We start from the raw sequence: 16,679 nt of genomic DNA, 5'->3' as shown, positions 1-16,679 counted from the left end.
CTTCCTCTTCTAAACAACATAAAAGTGAAATATCTAGTTCTACTATATATTAATGTAAAAATTTAGGAACTCGATAACGATTGCAAAAAATAAGAAAAAACCGTCCAAGGGAAATGAATACGTAAAATCACTTTGATAGGCGATTTTTTAGCAAAAACAAGTTGATAAAGATAAGGCTTAATATCATGAAAAACTCAAAACTAGTACACATGTAATAAATTTATCCTAAATTAATTCTTTAACCATAAAAATTCTAGTGATAAATTTACCCTTTTGTCAATTTCCGCTAAATTTTTCAGACAAATTATTAAGTTGGATAACACATAGTAGGAGTTTCACATATGTATCACTTATTATTGTTCATAATATTAATTCAATTCAATGGAAATTAACCAGAGGGGAATAAATTCATCACAAATGTATTGATTTGGGTGGCGATTTGAGATAAATTAATCGTAACTGTACTAGTTTGGGATTTTTTTAATAGTATTATTTTAATAAAAAAATATATATACGTTGAACTATTTGCTAACGGGTATTGGACGACGAGAATAGTAAAGGAGAGAGAGAGACGGAGAGAAGAGGGGAAGTGGGGAGGAAAAATCGGTAAAGACTTTGGCTTTCTCGGAAAGACTTTGGCTGGCTTTTCCCCCCGCTCTCTATAAAAGGAACTCGTTTGCGGCCAATGTCTCTCACACCATTCCCATTCCCCCCATCGTCGTTCCTGAGACGCACGGCAGCAGCGAGAGAGAAAGAGATCGCGTGGCTGATGCGGCAGAGAGGGAGAGCGCACAACCGCAGATCCAGGAGCTTCTCTAGGTGTCGCCTCGCCATTCAGGGCTGCAGTTGAGCCTCCACCGCTCCACCCTCGCCCCCCGTAACCTCCCGCACCTCCCTAAGAGCTCTCATTCTGCCTCCAACCTTCCTCTGCCACAATGGCTGCTGCTCAAGGTACCCGCTCCTCTGGCCTCGCTCTGTTTTTTTCTTTGTGCTCGGAGATTGTTGGGTCGGCGTTTGTTTGTTTGTTTTTTCCCGTTTGTTTTAATGTTGATGGAGCTTTTGGGCTTTGGATCTCGTCAGGAGACGAACGCCACGTGCAGAAGAGCTACTGGGCCGAGCACTCGGCGAGCCTGACCGTCGAGGCCATGATGCTCGATTCCAAAGCTTCGGATCTCGACAAAGAAGAGCGTCCTGAGGTAACCCATCTGCACTATCTCTCTCCTCTCTTGAAACGGTGGCGGTTTGAGTTTTAGTCGTGTGGGTGGAAATGGGCTGTCGTCGGTTTTGTGGTTCTGACGACGACGCCCTCGTAATGTTCGTCGGAATCTCCAAGGCAATTGTCACTGTGAAGGTTTCGGTTGATGTCTCCATTTGGTTCTTTGCTTTAGAGACAAGGATTCTCTTCCTTTTATCTCCCTTTGTTTTGTTATTATCTTTATTATTATTACTACTGTTGCTGAAAAAATCGACAATGCACCCTGGAGGCTGTTGGACATGTTGCCATTAGGCGTGACAGCTTCAAGCGGACAATTTTTACCGGACAGTACTCAATCCTAGGGACTATAATAATCCCCTTGCAGGCGGAGATTTTGCCAGTAACTTGAGGTTGTTCTTTTTCTTTGGGAAAAAGGAAGGCAACTTTGTTCACTGGGCTCTGTTATACACATCATACAGGCATTTGAGGATTGGGCTCCCGTTGCTCCATTAACACTTATTGGATTTGGGTGGAACTTTTCCATACCTTATACTTTAAAGGATAAAGAATCTACTTCTGTCTCTAATCCTGGTAAAACTGGGCAACTTTGCTTTCACAACCCAAAAAGAATAAAGAAAGAACAATACTTGCTTGTGTTGAATTGAACTACAATGTGAGATTAATCATCTTCAATTCCTCGGTTTAATAATATGGGGAAAGAATAAACGTGTGAATATTCACATAAAGAAAATACTTCACTCGAGCAACTCAAGCAGCTATGCTCACAATCATCCAAGAGATGGGTTTTTCTCCATGTATTTGTTGACTTGAGGTGGCAGCCACAACGGTAGTCATGTCCAGCTGGACCAACTTTGCTGGATAAAAGAACGCTATGATCACCATCAACCATGCTGAGTGGGATATTCAACAGTGTTAAAATGGAGCAAAATGCCTGCTGTCTGCTTTATTGCTCTGTGTTGCTTAGCTTCACATGATTTTTACATTAAACTTATATGGCTGGTTGGGTTGTAGATCCTTTCTTTACTCCCACCATACGAAGGGAAAACAGTTCTGGAACTTGGGGCTGGCATTGGTCGATTTACTGGCGAGTTAGCCCAGAAAGCTGGTCAGCTTCTGGCTCTTGACTTCATTGATGGTGCAATCAAGAAGGTAACGTGCCTCTAAATGAAAAGCTTTAGATAATGCATTTCTTAAAGAGCCATACTGTACTCTATTGCGTGGATTGTCTGAATGCATTTTTCAAATTTTGTTTTACAGAATGAGAGTATCAACGGGCATCATAAGAATGTCAAGTTCCAATGTGCTGATGTGACATCCCCGGATCTGAATATTGCAGAAGATTCTGTAGACTTGATATTCTCAAATTGGTTGCTTATGTACCTTTCAGACACAGAGGTGATAGTTATTTTCTTCATGTATTCTTTTCCTACATAAACTGTTGATAACAGAGCATGCCTGCAGTAAGAAAGTCGGTTACCATCATTTACCATGAAGTCAGTCCATCTTGTAAAAATACTATCAGGGGTATTTTCCCCTGGACAGAACTTTTTGTGAGTAATCATCGCAAGTTCTATAGTGATCCAGTGTAATGATTGACCACATTCTGTATTTCTCTTCATTTCTAGGTGGTTAGGTAAAAATTGAAGAAAGATCTTTCTGAATGTTTCCCTTGAAAATATCCTTCGGTTATTAGACTCATTTGGTTCCCAGTTATGTGTAGTCACCATGGTTTGTCTGCCTTTACATGTTGTACAGTTTAGTGCTCCTAAATGTCGAGTAGCTCTATGTTATTAAATTTAGGCATGACTGCTGCCTGTATGGCCATATGTTGACTATGCTTTTGTTTGTGCCACCTTTAACCCAGTGCTGTTGTGACAACCAGTTTTATACCTCTCTTTGTGTAATATTCATAGCTGAATAGGTTTGTCCCTTGTCGTCTGAAGTAAAGAAGGATTATATCTTTTCCCTCTACATTCTTTAAACACGTGTTGTGTTGTTACAGGTTGAGAATTTGGCTGAAAGGATGACCAAATGGTTGAAGGTTGGTGGATATATATTTTTCCGTGAATCTTGCTTCCATCAATCCGGAGACTCTAAGAGGAAATCTAACCCAACCCATTATCGAGAACCCAGATTCTACACGAAGGTTTGTCCTTGATTAGTTTTTTCGATGCTTCTAAAAGAGGAAGACATTGATATTGACAATTTATGTTCTGACAGATCAGAATTGCCTCTGGAAAGATCATATTGCTGAAAAAAAAAATTCCAATTTGCGTCTCAAATTTTTGTTAATCTTATCATATTCTTTTTCTCCGAAAAGCTCCCTCTGTACAAACCATATTTTCAAAAAAAATTCTTCACTATAAAAACAGGGGGGAGACATGACGTAAATATGTTTTAGACTTGCTTTGATGCATGATTCTGTTGCACAAATTCAAGAAATTTTTCAAGGGATTTGTAGAACTTTTCTAGTCCCTCTATGCCTGGTTCCAGTGTACACATTTTGAAGTAAATAAGTTACTTTTCCAGAATCCATGCTAGATATTTTAGCGGATATGTTAGTGGGTGTTTTAGTTTGTTCACATTCTATTGCAGGTTTTCAAGGAATGCTACATGCGTGATGCATCTGGAGATCTGTTTGAACTTTCTCTTGCTGGTTGCAAGTGCATTGGAGCTTATGTGAGAAACAAAAAGAATCAGAATCAGGCAAATGATACTCACAAAACTTGATTTTCAGCTTTTTGATCTTTTTGGTTTTTTCCAGTTACAGCTTTGTGGATAGTAGATATGATGATAATAACACAGAAAACATGATCTTTGATGCAGATTTGCTGGACATGGCAGAAAGTCAAGTCAGAGGACGATAGAGGCTTTCAGCGATTCTTGGACAATGTTCAGTATAAGTGTAGTGGCATACTACGTTATGAGCGTGTCTTTGGGCTAGGCTTTGTGAGCACAGGCGGAATTGGTATGCTTCAGAGAGGGAAAAAAAAATCTATTTTAATATTCAATTTTATTTATTTTGTGTGAAAATTCAAGGAGAACTTACTATATTTAAAAATAGGATGAATATCTGCCTCCATTCCACAACTGTTAAGAAAGTGGAAGCTTTCGCCTAGAATAGTTATGTACCTATCAGTCCTTTGATGAGTAATCATGAGTGAAGTGATCTTTGTAGGAAGCTGTATCACCAATGCTCTCAGATGTGACATAGTAGTTTGGAACATTAGCTTTATGATTTCTAGGGGGCAGTACCGGTTTGACACAGAAAAGAGAATGCTTCAGTTTGACGAATGCATAGTAATCAAACAAATGTCACTAGATCTATTTCTTTGCTTAGTTATTTCCATGTTGAGACACCTTGGCTTCCCATGAACTTGACCAAATTTGATAAATCTCTGGCATTACTTAAATGTGAGGTCTCTCTTTGGTCTTTGGTTAATTAATTTAAGCACTATTGTTTATAACAGATACAACTAAAGAATTTGTGGCAAAGCTGGAACTCCAGCCTGGTCAGAAAGTTCTAGATGTGGGGTGTGGCATTGGTGGAGGAGACTTCTACATGGCAGAGAAATTTGATGTCGAGGTCGTTGGCATTGATCTTTCCATAAATATGATCTCCTTTGCTCTCGAGCGTGCCATTGGACTCAAATGCTCTGTTGAATTTGAGGTTGCCGACTGCACCAAGAAAAGTTACCCAGATAATACATTTGATGTGATCTACAGTCGGGACACAATACTGCATATTCAAGTAAGTTTTCTTTTCCAAAGTAAAAAGAGTAACTTCACTCTCTCTCTCAAGACTCTAGTAAATCAAGGCACTTATTTATCTAGTTTCGTCATTTGCATTTTTTAATGCAATTTAATGAAGTCACTCGATTTATAATGATTTGTGGAGAAACATTTTGGTTGAGATTATTTATGGATGCGGAGTACTTCTTGTTAATTCGTCACCTCTTATGTAGAAGTATGCATATGCGTCCTTGGTGCTAATTTCAAGCTGTGTGTTATTTTCAGGACAAACCTGCCCTATTCAGGTCCTTCTTTAAGTGGTTGAAGCCTGGAGGTAAAGTTCTTATTAGTGATTACTGCAAGCATGCTGGAACTCCTTCACCAGAGTTCGCAGCATATATCAAGCAAAGAGGGTATGATCTCCACGATGTAAAGGCATATGGTCAGGTATGGTTAACATAAACATTGTGCTTTGTACCAACTAATTTATCCTTAACAAATCAAGCTTACTTAGATTGTTTTTTTCTCACTATTGCAGATGCTTAGGGATGCTGGATTTGCTGAGGTCATAGCCGAGGATCGTACTGACCAGGTCTGTATAAATTTCATGTGTTGCCACATTGTGCAAACTGTTTTCCATTCTGACACAAAGCCATGCTTGTGCTTTCAGTTTATTAAAGTTCTGGAGAAAGAATTAAATGCTGTTGAGAAGGACAAAGATACATTCATCAGCGACTTTTCTGAAGTATGTTCTCCATAACCTTCTTGTCTTCTTTGCAAAAAGCCTTGGATTAACTTGCCATGGTGTTAAATTCTGTTTCCTTGGCGGTCCTAAAAAATGCAGGAAGACTATAATGACATAGTTGGGGGCTGGAAGGCCAAGCTGATGAGGAGTTCATCGGGCGAGCAATGCTGGGGTCTCTTCATTGCCAAGAAAAAGTGATGAGTTGGTTGCTAAAATAAGGCCAAGCTGCTTGTGAAAGTTTCAGTTGCTCTGATGTTCGTGAATATTTTGGCAAAGATGGCTCGCGGATTTACTAGAATGAATTTTCGATGTGCGGACTTGAAGTACCACTTGGGATTTGACTTCACTCGCCATTAAAAACAATCCATCTCATGTTTTAATAATGCTAACCTGGCATTCGCGTTTTTCTTTAGTAATGTCTTACCATCTATAACTTTTAGGTATTCCGCATCACTTGCATGTGAATCAATCTATGGATCTTGCATACGTCTAACCTCTTTCCCCTTAATAATTTAAGGTTTTTATACTTGATATTCTAATATGGTATTAAAGGGGTATACCTAGAAGTGCTATTATCAATTATTGGCATATAAAAATTTGGAAAGAGTTTATGGCAGATTGCTGAGCATATAGGACAACATAGGCCACGCATTATTTAATATGACCCACTATCTAACATATGTCGGCCCCCTCATGTTCGAATCACATGATGAAAAAGCGCCACATCCAAAGAAATGACAATCGTGGAAAAAAAAAAAGATCACGTGATTACGTGCTATTCATGGTTCAAGGATTTTCCTTTTTTGGTGGGGTAAATTTTGATGTTCAAGAGGACATATAACTTAAAAAAAAATTTAACACTGATATGTACTTTTTTGGCACTAGACCGCATAAATTGCAATTTGGAATTGGATTCATAAGTGATAGGCCGTTGAATTGGGTTAAAATTTGACAAATTTGAGAAAAAAATCAAACAAAAATATTATTAAAATGAAGATCATTCAACTGAATTATCTCTATGGTTTGTAAAATTGCCCCCCCCAACCCACAGAAAAAGGAAAAAGAAAAACGATTTGAATAATCGCTTGAAGCGACGTCAATTTGAGATAAGTCTCACCTTTAAATTGCTCCTAGAGTTTGTTTCATCTTTTTTTTTTTTAACGGAAACCCTTATAGTATTAAGAGGAAAAGCCCTTACATCCCGCGGCTAGTGCATCCGCGCATAACAAGTTCAAGAGAGCAGGGGGCGAATTAAGAGCCCAATTACAAGTCAAAGAGGTACGATTATGGGCCTTGCAAGCCCAGTCAGCGACGGAATTTGCTTCTCTTCAGCAGAACCCTAGCGTGAAATTGGGAAATAGGGTTAAGAGGAAAGCTGCCTCTGCGAAGAGAGAGCGATCCGTCCATGGCGGCTGTGAGTGGCTGTTCAGAGTTTCGACCAGAGTAAGGTTGTCTGATTCAACGACGACTGTTGCTGTTTGAAGTCCTTGGTGCAGAAGATGGCGAAGCGAGAAAGATAGAGCTTGAATCTCAACCTGAAGAGCAGAGACGGCCGCTACCCCTAAGGAAAACCCATCGGTAAGCCGGCCTTGATGATCCCTACTAATACAAGCTATCGATCCTTTGTTACTGCCCTGATGAAATGAGCCATCTATATTGACTTTCAATACCCCAAGATCTGGAGGACGCCATAGATGAGATCGGTTTGTGTGAAACTGTTTTGATGCAGATTTGAGGCTGAAGATGATCGATCCGCTTGAGCACCAGTCAGTGCTGCTTCTACAACTTGAGATGGTTTGGGATAAGTACCTCGGAAGACGAAGGCATTCCGAGCGCGCCAGATCTGCCACAAAAGATGAGAAATAAAGGCCAGCCGAGGTAATCGATTTCCTGTCCCAATCGTAGAAGCGATCCATGAATCCAGACGGTGGATGTTAATGGGAAGGATTGAAATCCGGATCTGGGGATGATTCCACACCTGTTGAGTCCACGAGCAGAGTAAGAGTAAATGCTCTAAAGTTTCTGGAGTCTTTCTTTACACAATGTGCAGCAAGGACTGTCTAATATGTGTCGTCGATACAGGTTTTCTCTCGTCGCCAAGGCATTATTGCAGATGGACCATAGAAATACTCGGATTTTGGGTGCAACAGGCATTTTCCAGATAGAGCGCCATAACCAGGTAGGAATTTGGTGTGATGTTGATGCAGTTGAGGTTGAGATAGCTGATTGTGTGTGAGTGAGTGCATAATATGCAGATTTCACCGAAAATATGCCTTGCTTGATATGCTAATTATTCAACAGAGTTTGTTTCATCTTAAATTGTTCATGTTCGCAGCAATATAGTTTTTTTTTTTTGTTACAGTAAATTTCAATAAGCGTTGAAAAGCATCAAAAAGCTATATGTAAAGAAATCTGCCGATGCGACTTCCTTTTTCTAGGTAACTTGTTGGTGATTTATCAACACATTGATGAAATTATTGAACTTGCAAAATAGCAATTTTGTATCAATTTATCAACTTTTATTTGCATATTGTACCAAAGCTTCGAATTTGCCCAATTTCTAAATGAAATTACCACCTGAATCTGGGAATATTTACCTACTTTTGTGAAAAACTGAATAACCAACTAGTTTAGAGTTACTAACTATACTTTAAAACATTGACCAATTTATTTATGTTTACCAACTTGAGAATAGAGGTACCGATTTTTATTTGCCCTATTTTGCAACCCCTTGCATTTCCTAGCACTTTTTAGAGATAAACAACCTAAGTTAGCTTGACTGACCATTGAGTTAGTTATGTACCGATATTGCAATTTTTGTTATTAATTTGCCAGACTTTTTAAAGAAATTACTGACCTTTTTTTTTTGGGGTCATAAATTACTAACCTTGACAAAGTGACTCGTTCACTATTATTTTATTTTTCCAATTAATTTTGGGTTATCAACGCTAATTTAAATTAAATACACATGCTCATTTTTTTTAATAACAAAGTTAAATTTACTATAAATTAAACACCACCAACTCGTAAAAGCAAAAGGGCGGGCCAAAAAGCTACACGCAACCTCTGGGTCACGTTAGGGCAAAAAGAAGCACACACTGTCGAGCCAGAAGAAGCACGCGACGCTAAGCAAATGTGGGATATCTTAATTATACACACCTCCATGCTAATTACATTTGATGGATCTTGCGTACGTGTAACGTTTAGCAAACAACGGTGCTCGTACTCATTCGACTATCAACTGTGCAAGCGAACAGCCTCACCAGTCGGTCCCAATTCCACGCCCTTCCTGATCGACAGGTCTCCGCTGCCACAAGATAAGATTCGTCCATAAGATTGACAAACATGGCTCACAAGATTATTCCAAGCAGCTATAGTATAACGAAACAGTCCACGATAGAGGAAATTAAAACTCCACTAGAATCTGCATTTCGATAAAAATTACCTCTGACGAGGAATGTTCACCTAACTTTTATTGAAACTTAGTTCCGGCATATACCAGAAGAAACTAATTTCCGTCTTAGCAGAAAACGATGATCATTTTACAATATGAGGGACAGTAAGTCAGTAAGTATCCTTCAGAAATTTAGAAAAATCAAGATCGAATATGATGTTTACCCGTCCATTAAATCCGTTGTTAATTGGAGGGGCGTTCATTAGCTCTCTGAACTCTTCCTGGCCAAGCATATAGAAAAAAGTGAGCAATGCTTGAAAATCGAGTGCGCCATCGTTGTTCTCGTCGAGCTCCTCAAAGAGCCAAGTAAGATCTTCGCTTTGGAACCCAGCACGCCTCAGAAAGTACTTGAATTCGCCGATGCTTATGTCGCCGCTTTCGTCCGCATCTAGTTCCTGGAAAAAACCTTCAACTGCGCGCTTTTTGTCGTCCGTTAGGCCGTCATAATAAACATAAGCATCGGCGCGGACCCTTCTGATATCCATCTCTCTCTCTAATTGATGTTCATGAAGGCAAATCAGCCATTTACAAAACAGAATGTGATGCAAATCAACCTAAAAATTACTATAGAATCGACAGAATCGACGGATTTCAGAGGTATTTTCCGATGACCAAATGATATCCTTTGAGGCGTGTGGAAGTCTATTTTCAAACAGTTACTCCATCTTAGAGATACGAAATTACAGATCAATACAAAATACAAATCAAAGTTCAATCAACCTCAAGTTCATGATCAATAGGGCTGTCAATGGGTCGGGTCGGGTTTTGACGTTACCCGACCCGACCTGACCCGAAAAGCATAATACCCAAAGCAATAATGTGGGCCGGGCCGGGTTTACATTTTTTCCAGAACAAAAAGTTTCACTAAAAAGTAAAACCAAATTTGCATCCTCAAACCCAGAAACCCAGACTGAGAGAATGTAGTCCTCAATACGGATGATGCATCAAGATCATCCAAAAAATCAATCCTCTACATATTGTTTCAAAGCAAGAAATAAGTTCAGTAAAAGGAAAGTCATATATGTATCCAGGATGAGATCACCTTATCACACAAGTCATACTATTCAAGAAAGCCAAGAAAGAATCGAACAAAATTACACTTTCGCCAAGAATCCACAGATGGTGAATTTGTTCAATTTAACTGAAAGGGAACAAAAGAGACGAAAGAGGAGAGAGTTTATTCAGAATAGAGGAACAAGATTTTGCAAAACCAACAAGCGAAAAGAAACTAACTTTTCTGCACAATCCAAAAAAACCAGAAACCACATAAAAAAAAACAAACACGGAATGATCGCCCGCGAAGAACACACGGAGTTGGAAGCAAAGCACCGCGAGATTCAGTGTCGTTCTCGCTTCACAAGCATTGGACAGAAAAACAGAGCAAGCTTCGAGCTTTCCAACAAAGGCCCGAAAATTGGGACAAATGGCGACGAGAAAACGAAAACCCACAAGAAGGAAAAAAAAAAAAAAAAAAAAAGAGGGAGGAGCGGGCGGTGCCTGTAATAACGATCGTAAGGGGAGACGATGAACCGCCAGAGCTTGATTCCCCGGCTACAAATTGGGGACGAAGATGGCTCGCAAGAGGAGTGACGGCGGAGAATTTTCTAGATCGGCACCTGGCGTTCGTCTCCTGACGAGATCCAAAGCCCAAAAAAACTCCATCAATATTAAAACAAACGGAAACAAAAAGAAACAAACGCCGACCCAACAATCTCCGAGCACTAAGAAAAAACAGAGCGAGGCCAGAGGAGCGGGTACCTTGAGCAGCAGCCATTGTGGCAGAGGAAGGTTACGGGGTGGGGGATCAACTGCAGCCCTGAATGGCGAGGCGACACCTGGAGAAGCTCCTGGATCTGCGGTTGTGCTTTCACCCTCTCTGCTGCATCAGCCACGGGATCTCTCTCGCTGCTGTCGTGCGTTTCGGGAACGACGACGGGGGGAATGGTAATGGGAATGGCGTGAGAGGCATTGGCCGCAAATGCGTTCCTTTTATAGAGAGGGGGGGGAAAGGAAGGCCCCGCCAGCGCCACCCCTAGCTGTAGCTGAGCCGAGAAAGCTAAAGTCTTCACGGCTTTTTCCTCCCCACTTCCCCTCTTCTCTCCTTTACTATTCTCGTCGTCCAAGGACCAGTTTGCAAATAGTTCAACGTATATATTTTTTTTATTAAAATAATACTACTAAAAAATCTGAACTAGTACAATTATGATTAATTTATCTCAAATCGTCACCCAAATCAATACATTCATGATAAATTTACCATCAATTAATTTTCATTCAATTAAATTAATATCACGAACAATAATAAGCCGATACATCTGTAAAACTCTCACTATATATTATCCAACTTAACAATTTGTATGAAAGATTTAATGAAAACTGACAAGAAGGTGAATTTATTACTAGGATTTTTGTAGTCAAATGCTATATGATAAATAAATAAATTTAAAAATATCATTTCAGCATTTTTCTTTAAACAATGTTTTTTCCTCTAAGTTTTGTGTATTATTGTAACAAATTAAAATAATGAATGATATTATTTAATATTTTTCGTGTAAATTAATTCTAGGCTATTATTATTATTATTATTATTATTATTATTATTATTATTATTATTATTTATGTATTTATATATAAAAATATATTTAATATATAATGTGTCGGAACATGTCGAAATTCTTTATTTTTAAGAAATGACGTGTTAGCGTGTTGTGGTGTGGTGTGTCATATCGTGTCGCGTGTTGCGTGTCCGTGTCGGTGTTACAGAGATGATCACCATCAACCATGCTGAGTGGGATATTCAACAGTGTTAAAATGGAGCAAAATGCCTGCTGTCTGCTTTATTGCTCTGTGTTGCTTAGCTTCACATGATTTTTACCATAAACTTATATGGCTGGTTGGGTTGTAGATCCTTTCTTTATTCCCACCATACGAAGGGAAAACAGTTCTGGAACTTGGGGCTGGCATTGGTCGATTTACTGGCGAGTTAGCCCAGAAAGCTGGTCAGCTTTTGGCTCTTGACTTCATTGATGGTGCAATCAAGAAGGTAACGTGCCTCTAAATGAAAAGCTTTAGATAATGCATTTCTTAAAGAGCCATACTGTACTCTATTGCGTGGATTGTCTGAATGCATTTTTCAAATTTTGTTTTACAGAATGAGAGCATCAACGGGCATCATAAGAATGTCAAGTTCCAATGTGCTGATGTGACATCCCCGGATCTGAATATTGCAGAAGATTCTGTAGACTTGATATTCTCAAATTGGTTGCTTATGTACCTTTCAGACACAGAGGTGATAGTTATTTTCTTCCTGTATTCTTTTCCTACATAAACTGTTGATAACAGAGCATGCCTGTAAGAAAGTCGGTTACCATCATTTACCATGAAGTCAGTCCATCTTGTAAATATACTATCAGGGGTACCTTCCCCTGGACAGAACCTTTTGTGAGTAATCATCGCAAGTTCTATATGTGATCCAGTGTAATGATTGACCACATTCTGTATTTCTCTTCATTTCTAGGTGGTTAGTTAAGATTGAAGAAAGATCTTTCTGAATGTTTCCCTTGAAAATATCCTTCGGTTATTAGACTCATTTGGCTCCCAGTTATGTGTAGTCATCATGGTTTGTCTGCCTGTACATGTTGTACAGTTTAGTGCTCCTAAATGTTGAGTAGCTCTATGTTATTAAATTTAGGCATGACTGCTGCCTGTATGGCTATATGCTGACTATGCTTTTGTTTGTGCCACCTTTAACCCAGTGCTGTTGTTACAACCAGTTTTATACTTCTCTTTGTGTAATATTCATAGCTGAATAGGTTTGTCCCTTGTCGTCTGAAGTAAAGAAGGATCTTTTCCCTCTACATTCTTTAAACACATGTTGTGTTGTTACAGGTTGAGAATTTGGCTGAAAGGATGACCAAATGGTTGAAGGTTGGTGGATATATATTTTTCCGTGAATCTTGCTTCCATCAATCTGGAGACTCTAAGAGGAAACATAACCCAACCCATTATCGAGAACCCAGATTCTACACGAAGGTTTGTCCTTGGATTAGTTTTTTCGATGCTTCTAAAAGAGAGAGACATTGATATTGACAATTTATGTTCTGACAGATCAGAATTGCCTCTGGAAAGATCATACTGCTGAAAAAAAAAAATTTCCAATTCGCGTCTCAAATTTTTGTTAATCTTATCATATTCTGTTTCTCCGAAAAGCTCCCTCTGTACAAACCATATTTTCAAAAAAAAAATTCTCCACTATAGAAACAGGGGGGAGACATGACATAAATATGTTTTAGACTTGCTTTGATGCATGATTCTGTTGCACAAATTCAAGAAAGTTTTCAAGGGATTTGTAGAACTTTTCTAGTCCCTCTATGCCTGGTTCCAGTGTACACATTTTGAAGTAAATAAGTTACTTTTCCAGAATCCATGCTAGATATTTTAGCAGATATGTTAAGTGGGTGTTTTAGTTTGTTCACATTCTATTGCAGGTTTTCAAAGAATGCCACATGCGTGATGCATCTGGAGATCTGTTTGAACTTTCTCTTGCTGGTTGCAAGTGCATTGGAGCTTATGTGAGAAACAAAAAGAATCAGAATCAGGCAAATGATACTCACAAAACTTGATTTTCAGCTTTTTGATCTTTTTGGTTTTTTCCAGTTACAGCTTTGTGGATAGTAGATATGATGATAATAACACAGAAAACATGATCTTCGATGCAGATTTGCTAGACATGGCAGAAAGTCAAGTCAGAGGACGATAGAGGCTTTCAGCGATTCTTGGACAATGTTCAGTATAAGTGTAGTGGCATACTACGTTATGAGCGTGTCTTTGGGCTAGGCTTTGTGAGCACAGGCGGAACTGGTATGCTTCAGAGAAGGGGAAAAAAAAATCTATTTTAATATCCAATTTTATTTATTTGGTGTGAAAACTCAAGGAGAACTTACTATATTTAAAAATAGGATGAATATCTGCCTCCATTCCACAACTGTTAAGAAAGTGGAAGCTTTCGCCTAGAATAGTTCTGTACCTATCAGTCCTTTGATGAGTAATCAAGAGTGAAGTGATCTTCGTAGGAAGCTGTATCACCAATGCTCTCAGATGTGACATAGTAGTTTGGAACATTAGCTTTATGATTTCTAGGGGGCAGTACCGGTTTGACACAGAAAAGAGAATGCTTCAGTTTGACGAATGCATAGTAATCAAACAAATGTCACTAGATCTATTTCTTTGCTTAGTTATTTCCATGTTTTGAGACACCTTGGCTTCCCATGAACTTGACCAAATTTGATAAATCTCTGGCATTACTTAAATGTGAGGTCTCTCTTTGGTCTTTGGTTAATTAATTCAAGCACTATTGTTTATAACTGATACAACTAAAGAATTTGTGGCAAAGCTGGAACTCCAGCCTGGTCAGAAAGTTCTAGATGTGGGGTGGGGCATTGGTGGAGGAGACTTCTACATGGCAGAGAAATTTGATGTCGAGGTCGTTGGCATTGATCTTTCCATAAATATGATCTCCTTTGCTCTCGAGCGTGCCATTGGACTCAAATGCTCTGTTGAATTTGAGGTTGCCGACTGCACCAAGAAAACTTACCTAGATAATACATTTGATGTGATCTACAGTCGGCTACACAATACTACATATTCAAGTAAGTTTTCTTTTCCAAAGTAAAAAGAGTAACTTCACTCTCTCTCTCAAGACTCTAGTAAATCAAGGCACTTATTTATCTATTTTCGTCATTTGCATTTTTTAATGCAATTTAATGAAGTCACTCGATCTATAATGATTCGTGGAGAAACATTTTTGGTTGAGATTATTTATGGATGCGGAGTACTTCTTGTTAATTCGTCACCTCTTATGTAGAAGTATGCATATGAATCCTCGGTGCTAATTTCAAGTTGTGTTATTTTCAGGACAAACCTGCCCTATTCAGGTCCTTCTTTAAGTGGTTGAAGCCTGGAGGTAAAGTTCTTATTAGCGATTACTGCAAGCATGCTGGAACTCCTTCACCAGAGTTCGCAGCATATATCAAGCAAAGAGGGTATGATCTCCACGATGTAAAGGCATATGGTCAGGTATGGTTAACATAAACATTGTGCTTTGTACCAACTAATTTATCCTAACAAATCAAGCTTACTTAAACTGTTTTTTTCTCACTATATGCAGATGCTTAGGGATGCTGGATTTGCTGAGGTCATAGCCGAGGATCGCACTGACCAGGTCTGTATAAATTTCATGTGTTGCCACATTGTGCAAATTGTTTTCCATTCTGACACAAATCCCATGCTTGTGCTTTCAGTTTATTAAAGATGCAGTTGAGAAGGACAAAGATACATTCATCAGCGACTTTTCTGAAGTATGTTCACCATAACCTTCTTGTCTTCTTTGCAAAAAGCCTTGGATTAACTTGCTATGGTGTTAAATTCTGTTTCCTTGGCGGTCCTAAAAAATGCAGGAAGACTATAATGACATAGTTGGGGGCTGGAAGGCCAAGCTGATGAGGAGTTCATCGAGCGAGCAATGCTGGGGTCTCTTCATTGCCAAGAAAAAGTGATGAGTTGGTTGCTAAAATAAGGCAATAAATTATCTGCTCAGTTAGTAGATAGAACTTCAATGGTTGTTGGCCTTTTCGGTCGCATCCCTTCCCTTGGTCTTGCTTGTCGTTCAGTTGCTCCTGTCTCTTAATGCTGTGTACTCTTCTCTGGATTTTGATAATAAGATGTTGTCTTGACTGATTTAAAGTCGCCATACTTGCGGCCACAATGATATTTGATCTTGATTTGGGGTGATCTCTTGATATATGGTGCTCTTCGGTAGCATAATCCACTTGGGGTCGTTGAGGATTATTATGAGCATTTGACATTTGAGCTTTGAATTGTGCTTCACGTTTTGGAAAATGACGAGTCATTGGTTCATCCATGAAACCAGTGGCCAATTACACGATGATGGCTTCTGTTCTTTCAATTATGTCATTAGATCAACATTCAATTTCTCGAGCTCGATTTGATTTGATCCCTAAAAGACTTAGGATCATGCAAGAATTGGGGTTGCCTATATGAGAGTTAAGAGCTCGAGGAGGAAAGTTTGCTTCCTTTCAAATGTCATGACCAATGATGCCCTCAAATCATTGGATGTTGTCGAATGTTACTTATCAGGCACCCATGGATTGATCAAAACTGTATGATGGACTTACACATGGTATCTTGGGTGGATTTCATGCGTTTTCTATGGTTAAACCTGGAATCAAAGTAAACCCTTTTCATTTCAAATGCTCATGTAAATGACAATACGCCCACTTCAAGAGGATTGCATGTAGGTACATGAATACATGCTTATGCCTTTGAAGAGGACCAAGAACTACAGAAAACAAGAAGCCTTCCAAAAAGAACAAAACAAAAGGAAAGAAAACAGCATTGGGCCTCGGTCCAATACATACTAGCAAAAGGATAATTCACATTTCACCTCACAAGGCGGAGATGCAGGAAAGCTCCAGACTTCCATGCAGCTAAAAGCGAGAGAAGGAAGGGAGAGA

At 39.1% G+C, this 16,679-nt stretch overlaps 1 protein-coding gene and 1 pseudogene across 2 annotated transcripts; both read left to right on the top strand.

Moving 5' to 3' along the window:
* Positions 1-677: 677 nt before the first annotated feature.
* On the top strand, positions 678-15,946 carry LOC104422958 (phosphomethylethanolamine N-methyltransferase). Of its 2 annotated transcripts, XM_039306251.1 has the most exons (13): positions 678-951; positions 1,081-1,196; positions 2,228-2,365; positions 2,474-2,611; positions 3,219-3,362; positions 3,812-3,922; positions 4,043-4,184; positions 4,687-4,967; positions 5,234-5,395; positions 5,487-5,540; positions 5,619-5,693; positions 5,793-5,912; positions 15,723-15,946. In XM_039306251.1, exons 1-12 carry the CDS (start codon positions 936-938, stop codon positions 5,889-5,891), a joined length of 1,476 nt encoding a protein of 491 aa, XP_039162185.1. In that variant the 5' UTR covers positions 678-935; the 3' UTR covers positions 5,892-5,912; positions 15,723-15,946. The 2 variants fall into 2 exon arrangements, with proteins under 2 accessions (XP_039162185.1, XP_010033717.2); XM_010035415.3 differs by lacking the exon at positions 15,723-15,946 and having other exon boundaries at positions 5,793-6,105.
* LOC120290497 lies at positions 11,517-15,936 on the top strand (annotated as a pseudogene).
* Positions 15,947-16,679: the final 733 nt, after the last annotated feature.

Source organism: Eucalyptus grandis, chromosome 2, assembly GCF_016545825.1.
Source record: "Eucalyptus grandis isolate ANBG69807.140 chromosome 2, ASM1654582v1, whole genome shotgun sequence".
Taxonomy (NCBI): domain Eukaryota; kingdom Viridiplantae; phylum Streptophyta; class Magnoliopsida; order Myrtales; family Myrtaceae; genus Eucalyptus; species Eucalyptus grandis.
Note: the sequence above shows the minus strand (reverse complement) of the source record. Positions and strands in the feature narration are given on the sequence as shown.